General features: G+C 40.7%; 1 protein-coding gene and 1 pseudogene across 1 annotated transcript in view; one reads left to right on the top strand and one right to left on the bottom strand.

The window, feature by feature from the left end:
- Positions 1-10,932: 10,932 nt before the first annotated feature.
- Positions 10,933-23,435, bottom strand: part of lrrk1 (leucine-rich repeat kinase 1) — a 111,318-nt gene continuing 98,815 nt past the window's right edge. Inside the window, exons 36-38 of the mRNA XM_073464207.1 lie at positions 16,528-16,977; positions 15,452-15,553; positions 10,933-13,945 (exon numbers count right to left, since the gene is read on the bottom strand). Coding sequence (XP_073320308.1) covers positions 13,768-13,945; positions 15,452-15,553; positions 16,528-16,977 — 730 coding nt within the window. The 3' untranslated portion in view covers positions 10,933-13,767. The remainder of the gene's footprint in view (positions 13,946-15,451; positions 15,554-16,527; positions 16,978-23,435) is intronic.
- LOC140994741 (uncharacterized) lies at positions 17,123-18,131 on the top strand (annotated as a pseudogene).

Here is a 23,435-nt window from a genome sequence, read left to right on the forward strand (position 1 = left end):
ACAGAGTTTTTCACTGACAAGGGGTTCACCTGGAAGTTTATTACCAAGCCTGCTGCTTAGTGTGGCGGCTTTTGAGAGGCTTGTGAGCAGGGCCGGCCCTGGGCATAGGCAGTATAGGCGAATGCTAAGGGCGCCGTCATCCACGGGGGGCGCCGCAAACGGGGAAGAAAAAAAACAAAAAAAAAACAATTTTTTACCAGTGCTATTACTAATATTATTTCGAAATATTATATAAGCCCACAGCAACATAACCTTATTGCAAAGCCTATTAAATAATGGAGAGGCCTTTTTTCTGGGTTCCTGGCTCGTTGCACTGTGCCCCTCTGTGAGGGTGGGGGCGGGGTCGAGAGGCGAGCTGCCTGAATCTGACCGGACCATGACCCAAAGACCAAGAGAGGTTTATCAGTACCGTAGCGGAACCACAATGTCCAAAAGGCTAAAACCATCCGGCGCCCAGGGAAGGAAAGAAGAAGGAAAGCAGAGGAAGCAAAACATGAAAAAGAAAGAGGTACAGTAACGTCAATGTGATGAAGTGAATGAAATGAATAGTTTAATGATCGTAGTTACGTTGTTGGAGCAGAGTGTTAGCTTGCTAGCTTACTTCGGACGATTCGGTAGCATTGTTTAATAATCAGTAAATAGCTGAGTCGATGTAAGTTAATGTTACTCCACCTTAAATTCATCAGGGACATTTGGAAAGTTAACGTTAGGCCTGTTCAGGTGTTATTTTAACCTGTTGGCTGTGTTTTCCTGCTTGTATATCAGTTAAAATGCTATTAGATTTCCATCCACTGTATAAGTAATAGGGCAGTTGTAAGCCTTTGGTTTATTGTCTCACAGTTTATGTTTGTTAAAGTGTATTAATGCTAATACTACTTTCCCATATCATTCATAGGCTACATATGTATATATATATATATATATATATATATATATATATATATATATATATATATATATATATATATATATATATATATATATGTGTGTGTGTATATATGTGTATATATGTGTATATATATATATGTGTATATGTATATATGTATGTGTGTGTATATATATATATATATATGTGTGTGTGTGTATATATATGTGTACATATATGTGTATATATATGTGTATATATATACATATGTGTGTGTATATGTATATATATGTATGTGTGTGTGTATATATATGTGTACATATATGTGTATATATATCTGTATATATATACATATGTGTGTGTATATGTATATATATGTATGTGTGTGTGTATATATATATATATATATATCACTGCACTGCACTTTACTGCTTTTTGCACTCTGGTTAGAGTGAATTGCATTGCAATGACGATAAAGTTGAATGAATCTCATCGTATTTTCATTATTAGTCTATATTAGTCTTATGTATAGCACACACCAAGCATCTGTTTTTTATTAAACTGTAACATCCAGTGGTCACATATACTTCTCTTCTCTCTTCAGATGCACTTCTAAAATATTTCACCACCACCCCCAGTGAGCATCAGGTGCTCCTGTCCCCTCTACCTCAGCACACCAGAGTGACACAGCATCAGGACTAAAGGCTGCACCAATAGACCCTGCTGACTGGCCATCTCTTCTAACTGACAAAGTAAGAAAGGAGTTAGTTCACAGAGGACCATTTCAAATAAAAAAACAGTTACACATTTCCCAAAAACAAAGATGGGAGAAAGTGTCCACATGACTTTTTTACCAGAGTCAGTGGGGAAAAATCAAAAGAAGCTGGCTGATGTACTCAAAAAAGAATGATAGCTTGCACTGCTTCTGCTGCAAAAGGTTTCCTCCCAAAGAATACAGACTGTTTTTATTTTGTATGTAAATAGAATATTCTTTAATATGTTTGTGCAATACCTTATTTATATTGTATTCTTAATTTATCACTTGTTTCTTTTTTCAGTTTTTATTTGGTGTGATATTTTTGACTTAAAAGAAATAAAATCGAATAGAATACATAGTTTCTGTGTGAGTGTATGAAAATTAATTATAAAATTGACTGCGATGCAAGGGGGCGCCAGTCAAAATCTTGCCTAGGGCACCAAATTGGTCAGGGCCGGCACTGCTTGTGAGATCCATGAAAACCTGCTTAAAGAGGGTCCGACGAAGGCTTCACTACACTTTGAGGAGCCAACAACCATGCTTGCAGAGGTAGAGGCCGTGCTGAACTCCAGGCCTCTCTCCTATGTAAATAATGAAGCATCAGAGCCCTAGCCACTCATACCATCTAATTTTGTGGTTGGGGAAAGACTGGTTTCTTTACCACCAAAGACCATGCTTCCACCATCTCAGACAACCAATGTGAGGAGAGGAGATGGGTTGAAGATGGAGATACTGACAGAGACTGTTAACCAGCTTTTGGAACAGCTGGCAAAAGGACTACCTGATGGACTTGAAATCAGCTCACAAGTGTGAGACATCTACAAAATGGCCAGGAAAACAGAGCTGTTTCCAGGGAGAGATGGACGATCTGTACGTCTGTACTGTCTGTACTTCCACGGGCAGTCTGTTAAAGAGACCTGTTCAGTTGATATACCCTTTAGAGATAAGTTAAATGATTGAATGAGTAGTGATGAACAACTGTTCATTGGGTGGGCTGATTGTGAAATGTTTAGTTTAAAAACAGCTTTGAAAGAGATTTTAAAATACAGTGTAGTTAAAACCTGCTATTTACATTATTTACTATGACCAAGGGCATAGGTTTGGTCTCAGCTTTGGTAGTGACATTACCAGGGGTGGACTGGGACAAAAATTCAGCCCTGGCAATATTCTGCCCGCTACATTATCAGCGACACCACGTAGAAGTCCACAAATCTCGTGGCGTCCTTTCTCACACATACTACAAAGGAGAGTCATATTCCTTGATAGCAGTTAACAAATAAAGCACGTAGCTATGAACTCAAGGACTAAAACTGACAGCTACAGCAATCAACCAATCAATCTTTGTTCATTATAGTGTCAAATCACAACAGAAGTTATGTTATGACCAGGGGCGGGACGAGACTAACGGGAAGAACCCAAAACCAGAGACGGGGTGGAGTTTTTCTCACATCATTACTTACATTTGCACAACAGTTGGTGCATTTCTCAAAACAATTAGTACAAACTGCAAAACCTTGTTGATAACCTGCAAAAGCATGTCACATGCTCAAAATAGAGGTCATTCCTCAAAACCAAGTATTCCTATCAATGAAAGTGTGTGTGTCATAAAAAAAAGTCCTGACACCATCATTTATGAACAAGGTAGTCAAATGGCTTTGTCGTGTTTTCATTAGGACACTTTACTAGTGTTTCCCAATGCAAAAAAGCCAGATCTTTGTGACCTGAAAATGCTCAAGACTATACACTAACACTATACACAGCCATTTGAAAACTACAGTAAAAGTAACACATTTACACACAAATTATACCTATTAGATAGTTATCACCTCAGTAAACAATAAATGAATTGAAAGATTACAATAAATTCAATGGTAAATATTGCAAATTAAATTTATTATTTGCTACAGGTTTACTTGTGTTTTGTATCTCTGTTTACAGCTCATCAGGCCACGTGAATGTTTACTGTTGCTATGGCAACAAGAGACCGCTGACGTTAGCATCTGTTAGCTAGCTTAGCTAAATCATCTGAACAATAATAACCCATAATATCACAATTCGGCGTATTTGAACAAAATCAACCACAACTACCAACAGTCACAGCCCTTTAACTCTGGGCTGATGTGCTGCCACATGTTAGATTGTCAAAGTTAGAAAATAACGACTTCAGTCCCTGAGGAGCTACGTTAGCATTAGCGGCAGCTACGTTAGCATTAGCGGCAGCTGCATTCATCAGTATGTTAGTGAGGTCGCATCACATTCAATGTAAAAACGTTTTTTTACTTTGTTTTGGACATGTCTCAAACATTTAGCCGAGCCAGCCCCAGGCTGACGTTACTGACCCTGTCTGCCTCCACTCGCTCATCATCGTCAGGTCCTCCTCCCTCGTCTCCCGGCGCAGCAGCACCTGTGGCTGCTGGCGGGTCGGTGTCACTGGTCCCGGCACCAAAAAGCTCCGTCAACTTCGCACATTTAGCAGCCTCCACCTCCAGAGACTTCAACTTTTTAATCGCTGTTTCTCAGCTGTTTCTTCCTCTTATCCATTTCAAGTAGCGGACACAGTTTGGAAGATGCTCACTACTACCACTCACTAACGTTACTACTGGCTCAGCAGCAGACAAATATTGGTAGTGACTATTTTGCAATCCTCGAACATTGGTTGTGACATGTCACGACCATCTATATAGAAACCTACGCCCATGACTATGACTGTGGGAAATATACAGTTTAAATTTACATACATATAACAACGGTGGGGTGCAGCAGCTGTTTGAACACACAGTTTCAACTGATTTCACCATTTACACTAGTTTTATGTAAGAAGACAACATTTTATTTATGGCAAAGTCATCTTACAAACATAACAGCTTACAAAAACAGAAAACTGTAAGCAGTTTTGTGTACTTCTTTGTCATCTGTGGAAAAAGTCCCCTTAAAAAACTGCACAATATTGTGAGTTGTAGCAAATGTTCTGCATTAAGTTCTTTATTTGTGTAGAAAAAAATTGTGTCTGTTTGTCCCAGTGATGTAGGTGTTTATTTGCATATAGAGCGGGGAAGTGAGACCTGATTACACAACTTGGGTTTGAAGACTACAAATGTGTAGAGTATAAAGTGGAGGTGTGTAATTTAAAAGATGTAGACATTTACCAGGCAGGCTGGGTTTACTCTAACGAAAGCATGCAATTATGGGAAATGTAGTCCAGCATTTTTTGTACTTAACCCATACTGAGGACAAAAATTTGGGACATTTGAGCCTCTTTTATTCGCTGGAGTACATTAATGTATTTTGGTTGGGATGAAACTCAAACACCTGAAGAGCAAAGGGGAAACCCTCTACTACACTTGTAGACAACAGAGATGCATCAAGGCATCTTGTCACTAAGTTTTCTCTATCTACTGCCCTCTGATGCTTTCAGGAAAAAAATGTAAGTATAACTGAACCATAAATCCATGTGACAAGCTTAAAAAAGGTGTGTAAATCCTGACTACAAATAAAGTATGCCAGTAGTGATAAGAATTAATGTTATCCTGAACAGAGATGCTTCACTGTGAGGAGTGGAGTGGCTCTGAGGCCAGGACTGCTGTGGGTACTCTGGCCTGAGCAGAGGTTAAATGAGAGCAGCCGAGGACTGAGCATGATTTATTCATATCAGTGCAGAACAGAACATAAGGCCAAGTCTTTTTAAATGACAAGAGCATCATTCATGATATTTGCAGTGCCACCATGTTGACTGCTGAGTAAACTCCTGGCACCAACTCTGTCATCTCTATGGGAGGGCCCACAGGTACTTCTAGGAAAACCTCTGTAGCTTCTTGTCTTTTCAGGATTCTGGATCATTTAAGGTGAAAACAGCTCAGAGAACAATAACTCATCAGTGATGTTTCCTAAGATCTAATCTAAATGGTTATGTTTACATACATATATTGTATAAAACCAGATTACTGAGAAATTCAAGTCAGGCAGGATACTGGTCTAATTAGCACATATACATGCAACTGATTAACAGGTGAACTTTGCTCTATTTTGTTGAGTTGTGTACTTACATTATCCCAAATGTTTCCAAAAATGTTCAAACTCAGAGAAATCCATAAGTTTACTTATTTAGGTGAGGTATTGTAGTTCATAAAACATTTCTGAAGTAGATATGGATGTGTTTTTAAAATGGCTCCACATGTCTCCAGAAGCCTAGAGGCCCAAAAAATCAGGTCATGTCTTTTCAAATCAGTTTGGAGTCTCGGTAGCTACACAAGGGTCAGTAGATAATGACTGAATTTACATTTTTGGGTGCACTTATCCTTTAATTGACCCTATTCAGCCATTTTCCTTTGACGACGTGCTCAGGGTAGGAAGCTTGAATGCTGGGATAATGTTATGTTGCTCTGCTGCAGGTTGCAGGTCATATAAACGTAGGGAATCGGACAAATTGTTATCATTTCATCACTTGCCGTTCGAGCAGCAACTGAAAAGTTATTGGACACTGAAAATCTGGAGGGAAATTGGGCCATATTTTGAGGTAAAACTACATATTTGATAATGTATTAGCTAACTTTAGCATTCAACCTCTTCCTAGCTAACATCACCATTTGATTACATCCAGTGTATTTCACTTCTTGGCTTAAAGGAGTACTGTGTAGTTTTGGAGAGGGATGAAGAAGATGAGAAGATGAGAAGATGAGAAGATGAAGATGAAGATGAGAAGAGAAAGATCTTCATTGACTGATTTTTTTTTTTATGCCTAAACAAACTGACCTTAAAGGACAATTTCATACTGTTTTACTTTGTTTGTATTTGGTGGACCCTGCCACTTTTCTAGCTTCAAACAGTGTTCTGTGGACAGAAGATAAAGGGTCATCAAATATGTTGTTTTACCGAGGCCCAATGCCCCTCGGATTTTTACTATACAATGGGCCTCATGCAAGAAGTGATATACGAACACTTTTTCTCTTATTTTTGTTCTTATCCACGATTTCTTTATTTTGTGAGTACACACTGATTTCTTGGATTCACCAATGTTTTCTTATTTTTGCTCTTCTCTTTGGTAAGAGAAAATTGTAAGAGTGGTTGAGAGCACTCTTACCAAGAAAAGAGAAAAAACGTCCCGTTTACACAGTAGACAATTTGTTTGTCCAATGCATGGAAACATACATTTTTTATTATAGGAACATAACAAAATGCTTAATATAATCAAATTTAGATTATCAGCCTATATGTTTTAGAGGAATTTTAATGATTGGATTGTTTAATTCGTGGTTAAAAATACTACTGGTCAATTGATCCTAATTAAGACTATGTAAACCCTGGGATGATTGCGTGCGTTCAACACCTGACTCATGGCTTACCTACTGCTACTAGATGCTTTGACAGACCAGGCCTTACACAGACAGCGTGCTTGATGAGACAGATGAATGGCTGCTGAGTCATTCAGATTGTCACGAGCACTGCTTATGGATTTGTGCAATAATCTGGAGCCTAATTTAGGTGAAACACACACCGGTCAAATCCCGTACCTCCACATCTCCATGTACTCAGCGCACTCAGAATTTTGGCCACAGGATCATTTCAGAGAGAGAAACAGGAGACAGGCCAGGTTTTTCACAGTCCTCTTTGAGCCGTGCGCTTCCAAGAGTACTGAAAGCGATAATATCATTCATGCCCCAGTACATATCATTCCTGTACACTGCTAACCAGCAGGTAGAGATTAAGAACGCTTGTTTTGCTGTAGCTCAAAATAATATTGGTGCTGTAGATTGCAGGCATATACGTGGTAGAACGCACGGTTGGAGTGCTGAAGGCCAGGTGGATGTGGCCTGATACTGTGTTTTTGATGTTCCTGAAACATCAGTGCTGATGCTGTGGACGATCACGTTTACGTTGTTTTATTTGATTTAACAATACCTCAAGTTCACTGACATTCTTCTTCTTCTTACCACCCTTTTTTGGTGGCATCTCTCCAATCGCTGTGCCAGTGTAGGCTATTTGCACATGGCACAACACCTGCCCTTATATGGTGTTTAGTGGGCGTTACCTTTTCTAATCAAAAACAATCGGCCACGTGCCTCCAACTTATGATCAAGTGGGATTCATCATTCAGCACACCTGGGTTAGAGCAGATCTGGATGGTAAGAGTGTTTGATGCATCTGGAGTTGAAAAAAGTAAAAGAAAATATCAGGGCAATTTAATGAATGTTGCTGCATGAGGCCCAATGTCTTTTTAAGTTGCCGATCAATCTGGAAGCAGTGAAATATTAACAATCTGTCACATTCCCTGTTTATACAGCTTGTAATCTGTAATCACAGCAGCACTACAGTTAAGCCTCCAGCCTGACTGTGACTGGAAAATGGCCACTCTGTAAAAAATGGTCAATAGGGACTGAAAGTCAGGATATCTCAGTCTGTGCCACTCACTCACTTAATAGAAACTGAGTAATAAATAATTGGAAATATTAAATAAATCACTGGGTTACCTCTTTAACATAAGTAACCCAGGTGTGCAGTCAGAAAAAGGTCAAACAAGAGCTCTTTGAAATCCAGCTGCAGAAAACTTCAGAGCCTCTTATGTTCCTCTGAACAAGCAGGAGTCCTGTTATCATCATCCTGTTACCCAGCTGTCATCATCACTTCATCAGCGGAGGCCTCTCTCTCTCTCTCTCTCTCTCTCTCTGTCTGAGAGTGATCACGTGGTGTGGATGCTGCAGTTTTTCCTAAACTTTTCCTAACTTCTCCTTTGTTCTGTTAGTTTAAACCTTTACTTTCTTACTTTCTTTTCTTCCCTTTTTATTGTGCATGTCCAGGTAAGGTTTTCATTTGTTTTTAGTGGTTAAAGTTGGAAAAAGAGCTGAAAGTCGGCAACGAGGTGGGCGAGACGGCGTCCGCTGAGACACTATCTCTGTCCCTCCAACACGGCGTGAGGCTGGTTCCTGGGCCCGGTGTGCCGATGGAGGTGGTGCTGCTGGCTGTGGGAGAAGTGGTGGGGCATGATCAGCTGGTTTATGCCTCCTGGATGAACAAGGCAGTGGTGGTGTTTGTAAAACAGGAGCAGTTTGTTTATAAGTTGGTGGAGAGTGGGATGGTGATACAGGACATGTTTGTCGGCAGGGGGTCTGCTGACAGGGTGGATGTGGCAGAGCCGTCTACTAGTGAGCAGGGCAGGAAGGTTACAGAGGAAAAGGTTTTATTCAGTAGTCAAGTTATGAGGGAAGATGATGAGGAGGAGGAGGAAGACTCAGACACTGACCGGCTCCCTGGGACTGATCAGGGGCTGGATGACGACCTCTACTCTCTGGAGGAGATTAATGGATTTTAAGATGAGACTTTTGGTAAGTCAGTGAAAGTCAAGGACTATTTTCAGGACACTGGAAAATTTGTGTGATCAGCTGCGATTTTACAGAAACTGGTTGGCTTTGATGCCCTGAACGAAAAGAAACGCTACAGGTTGAAGAAACACGTCACCACACTAAAAAAGACTGCTGCTGTTCTTAGAAAGAGACATGGAAGAAAAATGAAAGTCTAGTAACCATGGTCATGCATCACAGGGTGTTTCTTATGGCTGACTGTCTTCTGCTGCTGCTATTTCTTTCTGTTCTTTCCCTTTCCATGGACGGGTTTAGGGTGGGATCTTTAAACATGAATGGAGGGAGGGATAAACAGAAAAGAGCTCTAATTAAAGAAACCTTTCAGCAGAGGAAACTAGACGTTATGCTTCTTCAGGAAACTCACTCTGATGCTGACAATGAGACTGACTGGGCTTATTGGACGGATGTCTCCTATGTTTTTAGTAATGGGACACATTTTAAGGGGGGAGTGGCCATTTGTCTCTCATCAAGGTTGAATTTTAACATCTTGTTCTCTGTAGAAATAGTGAGAGGACGGGCCTTGGTGGTTGTGGCAGAAATAGACGGAGTCACTTTTTCTTTTATTAATGTCTATGCTCCAAACACAGGATCAGACAGAGTGACGTTCTTCGAACAGCTGAAGGATGAACTGTCTCAGTTAAATCTAGACAACATCATAATGGGGGGGATTGGAACTGCACGTCATGTTTTACTTTTGACAGGATGAATGAAGAACCTCATCCAAAGTCTTACATGATACTGACCAATTTGGTTGGCCATTTAGACCTCTGTGACACATGGAGAGTCAAACATCCAGGTAACAGACAGTACACCTGGTTCAGAGTAAATAACAACAACAACAACACAGTAAGTGCAGTAAGAGACAACATGCAGTAGACCTTTATTCCTCTCTGTTCGTGGCTGAGGACTTGTGACCAGAGCTGTGCTGCAGAGATTCCACAGGGTCTTCCTCAGCTCAACAATGGAGAGAAGGCGGACATGGATAGAGAGCTGAGCCTAGAGGAGTTGACCACCGTGGCGCAGCAACTGGTCAAAGGACGAGCTCCGGTATTAGACGGGCTGTCGGCTGATTTTTACCAGCAGTTCTGGGGCATCCTTGGCCCAGATCTTCATTCAGTCTTGTCAGTCAGTGTTTTAAAAGAGGGGAGCTGCCAGCTTCATGAAAAAAGGAGACCTGGCCTCATTAAAAAACTGGAGGCCTGTGGCACTTCTGTGCACAGACTACAAGATACTGTCCAGAGCTCTGTCTAACAGACTCGAACAAAACATGACTTAATGGTGCACATGGACCAGAGCTATTGCATCCCTGGGAGAACAATCATGGACAATCTCTTCCTGTTGAGGGATGTAATCGACATCTGCAAAGTGTTGGACATAAACATCGGCATCCTGTCACTTGACCAGGAAAAGGCTTTTGACAGGATTGATCATAGATATTTGTTTGTAAGCGTATACAGGTCCAGAGGGGAATAAGGCAGGGCTGCCCTCTCTCTGGTCAGTTATACAGCCTGGCTATAGAATCTTTGCTTTGTAACATCAGGAACAAACTCTAAGGTTTCCATCTGCCCAACAGCCCACTCAGCCTGCATACTTTTGCACAGCACACTTTTCAGTTTTTTATTTGTAAAAAAATGTGAAAACCATGTATTATTTTCCTTCCACGCCACAATTGTGCGCCACTTTATGTTGGTCTATCACATAAAATCCCAATAAAATACATTTACATTTGTGGTTGACAAAATGTGGAAAAGTTCAAGGGGTATGAATACTTTTGCAAACCACTGTATCTTTGAGAATAACTAAATAAAGTCAAAGTCTCTCTCTCTGTCTCTCTCTCTCTCTGTCTCTGTCTGTCTCTCTGTGGGTTAGGGTAATGAAACATATCATATCATAACATAAGTGAACTGAAGTTTCCCTCTGTCTCAATGATTATGACAACCAACATTCAGAAATGAAACAGAGTTATCATAAGAACTTTATTTGGTGCCACACAACAGCTTCTGTTGTAATACACTGTCATTATACATTCTGATAAACAAATACCTTCTGCCTCACTATAAGGCTGTTGTGGAAAATATACAGTTCTTTACTGGCCCTGTAGAAAAACACACCAGCAAACTTAAGTTAACAAATGATTTGGCTGGAAAGATAAAATGATTTAAATATGTAAAACGATGCAGGGAGACGTGGTCTCCTACAGTGGCTGCCAGCCTTGTCACTGACTAACAGCTTTTTGATTTTACCCACAAATGCTTTACCCAAAGAATCCTTGTACATGTGATGTGAACCATCTGAAGGAAAGACAGATGGCAGGACAAACATAAACTACTACTACTAAGAACATGTTTCATCTCCTCTGCATGGTTTTATATTCTCTGGGGACACAGATGCTAGTGGACAGAGTTGAGCAAGGAGCACACTGTGGAGTCTGAAGCCAGAAAAGAGCTTAATTTAAAAATATGTTACTGGTATGTAATCTGTAAGACCCTGCCAAAAGCACCAGGCTTTGGATAGAAAAGCTGGGAACCTCTGCTCTGTTGCATAATGTTGCACATAACACAGGTGTTAGTTAGTTGCTTACAGGCCACTTTGGTAACAGGGGGCTGCAGCTGGCATGCAGATTCATACGACACAGTTTAGAGTTAAAATACACCTGAAGAAAGAGGACCATTAGAGTATGTGAAGGTGTCAGTGCCATTGGCCCATCTATAACCTGTGGGTTTTGCCACTGACAGGCTGACGTTGTTATTCTCAGAGTCGACAACATCACCTCAACGATTCCCACAGAAAAAGACCTTTTTCATCAAATGAGAAGATCCATTTTGTTACCAGAAACACAACGAGGAGCCTCGCTCTGAAATCTTGCGAGATATGAGTTGTTCCAGGAAGACAATGATGGAAACGTGAGTCATAGTTGGATAGAGGAGTTTGAAGCTTACATTGAGGAAGTGCCAGCAAGAATTCATTTCCAAAGTCATGGCTGACTATTTAACTGATTCTGACAATCTGGATGCGGCAACAACTTTAACAACTTATCACACGAGATTTCAGAGTGAGACTTCTGCTTGGATGAGACTGTTTCTGCTGACATAAAGGATTCTTATTTAATGAACAGGTCTATCTAAAGGAATCATTTCCATAATGTTGTCAGACACTTAGAATAACAACCTGAGCCTGTCAGTGGCAAAAGAAGAAGACGTACTTTATTAATCCCTTTACATACACAGGCCCGAAATACACACACATGCACAAACAGGACCCATACACATGCATTAATGGAGAGGTGTCATAGCGAGGGGCTGCCCTGTATAGGGTGCCAGGGACCAGTTAGGGGTGCAGTGATTTGCTCAAGGGCTCCTTGGCAGTCTTCAGGAGGTGAACTGGCACCTCTTCAGCTACCATTCCACACTCTGTATAGACTGGTCCAAGCGGGTCTTGAACCAGCAACTCTCCAGTCCCCAGAAAAACACAAGCACTTTCAGTAGATGTAACTTTGGTGGTCAGAGATGCCTCCAAGGATCACGTTGCAGCCATTGCAGGCATGTCACAGCCGCCAGCTGAGACCATCTACTGGACTGATTCCAAAACTTTTGGTAAGTATGAATCATTTACAAAACATGTAAATATAAGGCCCAGGTCTAATAATACCAGAATTCCCCTTTAACTCCAATATCAGTTCATTTAATAACAAACAATACTGGATAGGGACGTAACGATTCTTCTAGTTGACAATTCGCCCTGACAACTGTTGTTTACATTTTTTAAAGATAACAGTATTTTAGCTGGACCTCATCCCGGTGCTATTTGCAGGTTAGGGTTAGACAAGTTCAAGTAAAATTCACCAAAAATAAAGATTCCAGAGATCCACAAAGAAAAAAAACATCTTTTAGGATTCAACAATAAACAACAAAAGATAGAAATTCACAGGAAATGTTACAAAATTCGGTTTCTCAAATCTGTCACAAGTAAACCCTCTTCCCAAACAAATCAATAAAGGATCTCTGACAAAGAAAATTAACTCAACATCTCTGGCGCCTGGAAGTGCAGCTGCAGGCTACTGGTAAGCTGTGTTGTATTTAAAGTGTTAAAGGGTTGTCATCTTTCCTTTGGATGTACACAAGTAGCCGGGGATAGAGAAAAAATATTCTGGTAGAATCGCGAATCGAGCTTTTGATTTCGATGATCAAAACTGAAAGCTCGTTTTGATTGATTTATAATTTTGAATCTAAATGTTGACACCCCTAATACTTCAAAATGTGCCTGTCTACCTCCAGAGGACATGAAGTTGCAAACTGAAATAGTTAGATGAAGAAAAACTAAAATAGATTAAGAATAAACAAAGGATTGGAACAACTGGAGACAAATACACCAACAGTCTATCATCCCGGAGTGAATCCCAGTCATACCAAACTGGCTGACAGACTGCAGCCAGGGGCCAAAAAGCATAAAGCACTGCATATTAAAATGCAACCACACTCAAACCTGTATGCAGAAGTCCTTACTAAAGCATCTAAGTTTTGTTCTGGCAACCTTCATCTGTGACTCAGCTTTGGGGCTTTTCAGGTCTGCTGTGGAATTACAGATTTTTTCAGGCCTATTATTGGTCCTTGTGTATGTAGTCAGGAGACATAAACGTGTGCAACACTTGAGGCTCAGCCCTCGAGGCAGACCTCCTCCCCCTCCACTGCTGCCCCAAGCAGCTCTGAACACTGGCAGTCTGTCAGTGTGTATTCCCCTCTGCTCACCCTCCATACAGAGCTGCAATTCTGCACCTCGCCGTCACAGCACAACAGCTACCTTCTTTTCCTCATGCTGGTCTCCAGGCGACTCAGCTCCTCGTACGACTGGTAGAAGACTTCCAGCTCGTGGCTGCCCCAGCCCCTCCAGACACACAGGCACCACTCCATGTTTTCCTTCTGAAAGCCACACACAACTGTGTCCTTTGCCACTAGTGCTGCCTCCTTCAGGATCCTGAAAGAAAGAGAGAGATGAGAGTAGAGGGAAGGAGTAAGGGATGGGATGGAAGAGATCGATCTTGTCAGGGATGCAGTGCAGGGAGGGAGCTAAAGTTGGTGCACTGGTAATTACTGTATCTCTTCCTATAAGCTAGTGGGCTGTTCTCGGAAGCGGTCCCAGGAAAGCCACTGAGGACAGTGAATGTACTGTGAGCACAGAAATCACTATGTGTCTACACACTGGTAAAAAAACTTAATTCCTGCACTTCTGTGCTCTAAAATGTCTACTCCGGAGCCTGTCTCCTGGGAAAGCAGGTAAAATAAATCAAAGAATAACGTTCAAGAATTCGCTTTTAAACCCCAAACTCTAATTTATGAAGGCTGTGACATAAAGCACTCTGGGAGGAAGGAGGGCTTCTGGTGACCTTGTATCTAGAGCTCAACCACCCATGTATCACGCACAACAACCCTGAATTATCTTCTTCCATTGTTGTTTCATCTTTCTGGGGCGTATCATTATCCTCCCCTGATGTTCTGTGATATATAGCCTCGTGATTACAAGAACAGGTGAGGCTGCTCTGTGAGGAGACATCAGGCTGACACGTGAGCTAACAGACACACTGAAACATAAAACTCAGAGTTTAAAACATTTGTAATGGTGTGAAGCAGTCCAGTCACTGTGGACAGGCAGCATTATGCCTGATCATTACAACTAAAGAACAAAACAGCAGCTACGTGATATAAATGAAGCCCTGCAGGCCTGACGACCCCTCCCATGACCTGAGCCGTACCTCCCTATGTGTCGCCTATGTTACAGGTGCACCATGTAATAACTACTTATTAAGGACTCTGTTTTGGGTGGCCCTTTTATTGCCTGTTGCTTAAAGGCCAGGCCCCTTTGGGGAAGCTCACACAGAAGTTCTTTCTGCAGAGGACCAGCTGCTGGCTTCTTTACAGAATTAATTACAGGCTCAGTGAAGGACCATGAAGTACATGATGAAGGATCTTGCCAAGCTTTATTGAGGCTGCATCAATAAATGAATATATAGCTCGTTGGCTTCTCCTCCCCAGTGTTAAAAGGTTTTATGCATAGCTGAAAACAGGCTCCATGCAGGTGGAAGAAAGCCCACTTTAGATCTCTCAGAACATTAACGACTCTAAATGTTAGTGTGCTGGTCCAATAGTGTGACCAATTCAAATACAAAAACAAGATAGCACTGAAAAGCCTATTCAAGACTAAACACAACAAAGACCTTATATGATAAAGAAATGTGAAAAAAAGTCAAATAATTTTAATGGTGAGCTGAACAGGATGTAAAATATTAAACCTTCCTTGTCTTTCTTGGTTGCCTATACAAGCCTGTGGATGACTTATTTCAGTTGTTTAATGCTGCTGGATTCCATGACAGTCAAAGGATGTGGCTATATACACGTTCTCGAGTGGCTCAGCCATCACAAAGCGTCATTATTTGGGAATGAAACTTTTCTTCCAAATAGCACTTTTATTAGGAAATTAGCTCACCCTAAAGAGGAACATTCAGGTGGACTGAGGACAGCGATGACACGCCCCCTCAGTTGATCAGCATGTGACTGCATTTCGATGACTATCACATCTCCTTCACGCCTGCAAACAACAACAACAAACACACACACACACACATGCAGACACAGTGTGATCATGTGATGAGAATAAATATGTCCCTTAGATTGCCTATCAGTAACAGTGTATTATGGCTCGAAAGCTCAAACCTAGATATACATGCGCACATCATCAAAATAAAACAGACTGCTCTTAATATTTACATTTTTTAAGTGTTTGCATCTACTGAGTGGAGGGGACTGTTGTGTAACTGAGTCAACCAACTGAAAAAACTGGCAAATATATGAAATATTTGGAATTAGTATAGTAGTGAACAAACAAAATACTTTACAAGCCTGTATAGACTAAATGAGCAGTTGGAAACATACTTCTCTCTGTCTTTCCTACATTAACAGAGGATTGCCAGCTTGACCCCATAACTGTGCTCATGATACCACAGCGACTTTCGGTTAAATGGTACTTCAAATATTTCCTAACAAATGACTGACACATTACAAAGGTCTTTATGAGCGTTAAAACTGGAGTTGGAAATGTTGGAGCACCAGCAGGAGCAAGTTACATTTTTAAAGTATCCAACCAAAAAAAATCTCAATTCTTTTTTCAAGCCCCCTCCAACTGTAGCATTATTTATTACACTGTATATATGGATCTATTCTAGTAGAATGTACATTTCTTGTATTTTGTTCTGTTTTTGTTGTTCTTGCTTATATATAGTTTGTATTATTATAATTATTATTATTATTTTCTGCATATTTCTGGACTTTGAATGGGAGCAGCTTCAATGCAAGCAATTTCCCCTCGGGGATCAATAAAGTATTTCTGATTCTGGAAGCCACTCCTCTGAAACTGACTGACAATGGCACTGACCGATTGTGCTGTCCCTATTGAAGCTGTATTATGTGTATTTATTGCTACAACAGTGCCGCACCAACTCTTCATTTTAGCTGATGTTGTTTAGCTGTTTAGTGTTGTGTTCAGTTGGTGTGCAGCATTAGTACCTGGGGATCCACAGAGTCCCGTTCACTGGCAGGACAGTGAAGGCTTGCAGCTGAGGCAGTCTGGAGTTCACGATCTCTGCACAGTCCAGTTTAGACTCATGGTTGGTGGATGCCTGCTGGTTCTGGTCCTTTCCCATCTCCTCCTGCTTTGCAGGAAGTGGCACACTGCTATGGCTGCCTATTGTGCTGCATCCTGCGGTGCTGGAACAGTCTGAACCCGGCAGCTCCAGAGAGCTGCAGGATGATATGGAGCAGTAGTCCGTCAGTGAATCCTGGTGCAGGATGATCTGAGTGCCTGCTTCCTCACTGTAGATCACTGTCACTTCTCCATTACTGTGTTCAGGCTTCCCCTCCTGGTCTGTGGTCTTGAGGTCAGCAGTTGTCGCCGCGGTAAGCCCTGCAGGACGCTGCACAGTGAAGACGTCCCGCAGAGGATTGCTGTCTCCGCAGCTAAAACAAACCATGACATGATGTCAGAAACATCTGCTCATATCAAAACTCAATTATGATTCAACTGGAGTTGTTTTTTACTCCTGCTCAAGTATAAAAGCACAGCTGGGAGTATCACACAGATTAGAATTGCATTAGGAAAGAGATGTGTTACATCATCGGTGTGCGTGTGCAACTTTTTAATTAGCTCTAGCTAGCCAACCTGAGATAACAAAGATATAATGTGCTTCAAATGATCACGGACAAGGAAGGTCACAGACTGTTGTGCTCTGCTCAGAAGCTCAGGTTAACATCACTCACAGTCAGGTTTACTTCTGCAGCTTACATGACAGCCTTATATTTGAATAGTTATAGGAGGCCTGAAGTGTGTGCCCCCATATAATCTTTGAAAAAAAAATGTTAATAAGTGCAAAATAAAGAGTTAAAAACCTAAATAAGGCATTGTTCTCACTTTAGATCTATTAGCAGGATGATGCAGTTCCGCACTATGGAAACCTAATTGTCAAGGTTTGCCAGGCCCCAGTAGACAGTGCCATCCGGCCTGGTGCAGTTCCTCCAAGCAGCCAGGAAACCAGGGAGGCTGGGTGACTGTCCGAAGGAGGTGTACGAACAAAAAGCCCATTGTTCACCACAAACCTGTTCATGTTTCAAATTAATTAACTACACTCGGTGACACATCCACTGAGAAACCAACTGGTTTTTGGCAGCTCTATTGTGAGGAGCGTGAAGTTAGCGACACCAGCGACCATCGTCAAATGCATTCCTGGGACCAGAGCGGGCGACACTGAATCAAATCTGAAACTGCTGGCTAGGGATAATTGTACATACAATGAGATTGTCATACATGTTGGTGTTAAGGATTCCCGTGAAAGTCTCACGAAAGTCACTAAAATGAATGTTGAGTCAGTGTTAACATGTGCAAAACATATTTTTCTCTAGGCCCCTGCCAAATCTGACCAGTGATGACATGTTTAGCTTCATGTCATTATTCAACCGCTGGCTGTGGAGGTGGTGTCCAGCAAACCACATGGGCTATGTAGATAATTGGCAGACTTTCTGGGGAAAACCTGGTCTGATTAAATTTGAAATCTCAATTAGATCACTATTGTCCAAAGCTGTTTTAGTAAATGGTTTAATATGAGATCATAATATTGACTTATTCTGTCTTACCTGGCTGTGTAATGAAGAATGTGTCAGACCAAATGAATCCACTTCTGCCACTCATATTATTCCTCACATTCCTCTAGACACCGGCCGAGGAGGTGGCATTGAAGCCATATTTGACTCAAGCCTATTAATCAGTCCTAAACCTAAACTCAACCTAAAACTTATAACTCATATGAAAGCCTTACTCTTAGTCTTTCTCACCTGACCTGGAAAACAATTGCCAATAAACAGCCAATCCTTGTTTTTATAGTGCACTATGCTCCTGGTCCTTATTCTGAATTTGTGTCCGAAATCTCAGAGCTTTTATCAGGTTTAGTCCTTGACAACAGATAAAGTAATTATCGTGGGAGATTTTAATATTTGCATGGACATTGATAATGATAGCCTTGCTACTGCATTTACCTCATTATTAGATTGGATTGGCTTCATTCACTGTACATAAACCTTAACCACACCCTCAACCTTATTCTGGCGTATGGTGTTGAAAATGAACAAGTAATAGTTTTCCCACAGAATTCTCTTTTATCAGAGCATTATTTAATAACTTTTGAATTCCTATTAATGGACTACATGCCACTAGGCAGAAGTTTTTTATTCTAGATGTCTCTCTATGATAGTGCTGTAGTAAATTTAAGGAAATGATTCCATAGGTTTTTAATTCAGTGTCATGTCACGATATAACAAAAGCTAACTATATAACTATTTTGCTAATTCTAGTTCCTTCCAGATTGATCATCTTGCTGATAGTGTTGCAGCCTCTCTGCGAATGGCCCTTGACTATATGCCACTTTTAAAAAAGAAAAAAATAAAGCATAGGAGATTAACTCCATGGTACAACCCCCAAACTTGCATATTAAAGCAGAAATTGCAAAAATTTGAAAGGGGATGGCATTCCACCAAGCTGGAAGAATTTTGTTTGGCTAGAAAGCCTAAAAACTAACAAGAAAGTAATCAGTGATGCCAGAGCTGCTTATTATTTAGCATTGACGGAGGAAAGCCAGGCAGACAGAGTCATTGCTCTATAGAGCCTTGCATTCCTATAACATTAAACATCAATGACTTAATGTGCTTCTTTAATGATAAACTTCTACTTATGAGAGACAAAATTCATCGCCTTCTGTCCTCAAATGGTACCGATTTTGCCTCTAGCACAGAAACCCTACAACTAGATATATATTTAGTCTGCTTTTCTCCCATTGACCTTCACCAGCTGACTTCAATAATTTCTTCATCTAAACCATCAGCATGTCTGTTAGACCCAATCCCAACAAAAGTGATTAAAGAAGTTCTACCTCTAGTTGGCATGTCTTTACTAGACATGATCAATCTGTCCCAATCACCAGGCTATGTACCACAGTCCCTAGTAGCTCTTCTTAAAAAGCAGACACTTTATCAAGAGGTTTTAACCAACTATAGAACCATATCTAACCTTCCCTTTTTCTCTGAGATCCTTGAAAAAACAGTTGCCAATCAGGTATATGACTTTTTACATACCAATTGCTAATATGAGGATTTCCAATCAGGTTTAAGAGTGCATCGTAACACTGAAACGGCATTGGTTGAAGTTGCAAATGACCTCCTAATTGCATCTGACAAAGGACTTGTCTCTGTACTTATCTTGTTAGATCTTGTTGGTGCGCACTGCAGCTAATGCAAAATCAGCTGGATAAAATAAAAGTCCCCCCTCCATTTCTGCCGTGTTGCGGCACCTTTAACGCCACAGCAATGGCGTCCTCTGAAAGGAGAAACATCTGTAGTAGTCAGAGGGAAAAATAATAGCTCTCTTCTCCAGATTGAAAAAAGAATGTGAGAAAAAATGATTAGATTTAGAAAAACATATTCGGAAATTGGCACAAGAACACAAAAAGACAAACAATGGCCAGAGGCCATTCTGAAGTCCCTTGGTCAATAAAGACAGGAGTTGGACAATCTACTGGAGCACAAGGCAGAAGGTGCCCTGCGATTTTCCAATCAAAAGTACTACAAACCAGGGAATAGAGCTAGTAGATTGGCTTTCCAGTTGAGCAGAGCACAAGCGAGCCAGGTAGTTGGGAAGGTTGTGTGTCTTTCATCCAAATAAATATTATTTCATCCCAAAGATGTAGCAGAAGCCTTCTCTGTTTATAACAAGACACTCAAAATTGGAACTTTACTTAAAGGGATTGATTTAACAAAGTATTCACTTATGCTCTCAATGTGAAAGACTCCTCAAAACACGGTCAGAAGCGATCATTTTGGTGATTCACAAGTAGACCCTACAAAGTGTGCTCCATTTAGGCCCATAAAAAAAAATACTGAACACAATATTGTCTAGAAGAATCCAGACAAGAATTGATCAGTCCAGATCAGACTTGTTCAAAATCATTTCAATTTTATTAATTGGATAAAAGTGTTGTACTTCAGTCCAATGTCCAGGGTACCATTCAATGGGCATACGTCTGAACAATTTGAGTTCATCCCTCAAGGGTACAAGGGTGCTTGTCCCCATTATTATTCGCAATTACCATAGAACCACTTGCAGAAATGATACGGGTAAACCCTCTAACCGGTCAATTCCACCAGATACGTGTCCGCTGCGTTACAGCTCTGCCACGGCAGCGGAGCTGAAGTGTTAACTTCCACCGGGTTCGCTGCGCTGTGTATCTGCTCCGTCCCAGCTCCTGCAGTCTGCAGCCCTCTGAAGCAGATACGCAGGACTTCTATTTCTGGCGGATGCTGGAGCACGATGCAGCAATTCAGCCGAATTCAGCACATAACAGACAGAAAGTCAGACACGAAACAACAACATGACATCCGGTTAATTTTCAAAATAAAACACTCTGTGTTGATGCCAGCACAAAAACCTCAAAAAAGAGACAAATGCAAACACTTCTTCTAATCCTTCGGTCGGGAACACTTCCTGTTGTTGTGTTTATAACACATACCTATAACTGCGGTCGCGGATGATTATGTAATTGCCGCGGGAACTCCTCGGTCTCGTAACTCCAGCTGTTCGGCGGAGCTGCGCCATGGCGGACTCAAAACGCAGCTGGTGGGGGTTGCTGGATGACGGAGCAAAACTGTACCGGAGCCGTAACGCAACAGACCTGCATCCAGTGGAATCTTTGGGTAATATATGGGATATCGGATGGAGGAGGGTGTATCGATGATATCAAGATATTGATGTATGCAGATAATGTTATTTTGTATGTAAGTGACCCTCTGAACTCTGTTCCGACACTTATGGATTGTTTAAGGGACTTCGGAATGGTATTGGGTTTAAAAGTTAATGAATCAAAGGATAAGGAGGTTTCATTTAATTGGTCAGCCCAAGGATTTCGATACCTAGGCAATATGATTACCCCAGACACATCACAGTTGTACAATGCAAACTATGGAAGACTGATTGCCCAAATAAAGATTTAGAAAGATGGGAGAATCTTCCACTGTCCTTTTTTGGAAGGATTGAAATAGTTAGGATGAATATCCTTCCTAGGCTATTATATCTCTTCCAGTCCCTCCCCACTCGGATTCTGACATTTGCTTTAGAATGCTAGACAAGTTGATTTTCACAATTATTTGGCAGAGGAGGAGGCCTAGGATCAAATTGAAACAGTTAGCGTACCCCAAAAGACAAGGAGGCCTTAATCTTCCCAACTTTAAACTATATTATTGGGCTGCACAATTTGTGTAATGGCAGAATGGTAGATGCAAGATGAGGAAACAAATTGGCTGGGATTAGAAAGAAAATCATGCACACCCATGAGACCCTTGAGACACTGCCATTTTTGGAAAAGAAAGTGTGGACCAAACTCAAGAATAAAAAATGTATGGATGAGGTGCCCAAAAAGTCTGGTCTCTAGTGAGAAAAAGGGTAAAAGCACCCTTAACTATATCAAGAACAGTGAAAATTGTAGAGGTGGTGGATTTTCTGCCAGGTAAATTGGATGCTGGGTTTAAGGAATGGGCAGAAAAAGGATTTTTACTATAATAAACCAGATATTTGAGGGGGAAACTTTAAGGTCATTCAAACAACTGCAAGATAAATCTGGTTTGACATCCAAATATTTCTATAGATACTTACAAAAGTTATTTGATGTCACATAAGGAATGGAAATACTTAAGGAACGACTCACTCCCATATAACTGTTTTTTACAAGGATTATGAAAGAGAAGAGGGGTATGAAAATTGTGTCAGATACCAATGTTTACATCCACTTGTATTGGGGAATGCTCTAGATATAAGAGAAAAGTGGGAGTTAGAGATGAATGTTATCATTGAAGATGAAACATGGGAAAATGTGTGTGAAGATGGGCATAAGATAGCTAACAGCCAGTGTGGAAAGAATTTAAATGGAAATTCAAAATGAGATACTTCAGAACTCATTTTTTGACATCTAAATTTGATAGTAGTAGTAGTAAAACAAATTTTGCTGGAGGGATGAGCAGATTGGGAACCACACCCAAATTTATGGAATTGTCCAAAACTTAAATGATATTGGGAGGGGATTCAGACTGAAATATTTATCATTTTGAACACTGAATAACCATTAAACCCACTGTTTTATATTTTTGGAGCCATTCCTGATGGAGCAATAGAAAAGAGAAAGTTATATTTATTGCATAGCCTCCTGCTGGTGGCCAGAAAAATGATAACTGTATCTCAAACCGCTCAAAGGGTTACCACCCATCACACATCAATGGCTTGAGAGGGTGATGAAAGTGTCTGCAATGGAAAAGATAACCACGAAAATTCATGCAAAGATGGACATCTTTCTAATCGGCTCCTATTATTGCTCACTTTTAATTTCCACTGCGATATAGACTGTGACATTTATACTGAGTTAATGTAACCCGGTCCAAAGAGTTACAATTCTTTATTTATTGATGTTATTACTTTTATTTTAATTTGTTTTAGGATGTACAACATGCCGAGATTAACTTAGTTAAGCGGGTCTGCTGAGTTGTAAATAGTATTGCTGTTTATTTTGGATTTTCTTTTAATGTTATTTCTTTAACAACAAAAGCAGATGTGTAAATTGGAGGTGCACATAAGCTTCAATAAAAACTTGGAGTTGAAATTGGAGTTGTAGAAATTATTGTCACTAAAGAATGCCATGATAACTGTACGTGTTCTTTACAGGTGTATGTAAACTTTTGAGCACACCTGTAAAACCCTGGATGAGCAGCAGTTTGCACCAACGGAACATTGCAACAATCAGGAAAAAAATGTCTGTCTCAAAAAGATGCAGAAGAATTAGTCCATGCATTTGTTATTTCGAGGCTGGATTATTGTAATTCCCTTTTATCGG

The sequence above is a fragment of the Pagrus major genome, chromosome 4 (genome assembly GCF_040436345.1).
Source record: "Pagrus major chromosome 4, Pma_NU_1.0".
Classification (NCBI taxonomy): domain Eukaryota; kingdom Metazoa; phylum Chordata; class Actinopteri; order Spariformes; family Sparidae; genus Pagrus; species Pagrus major.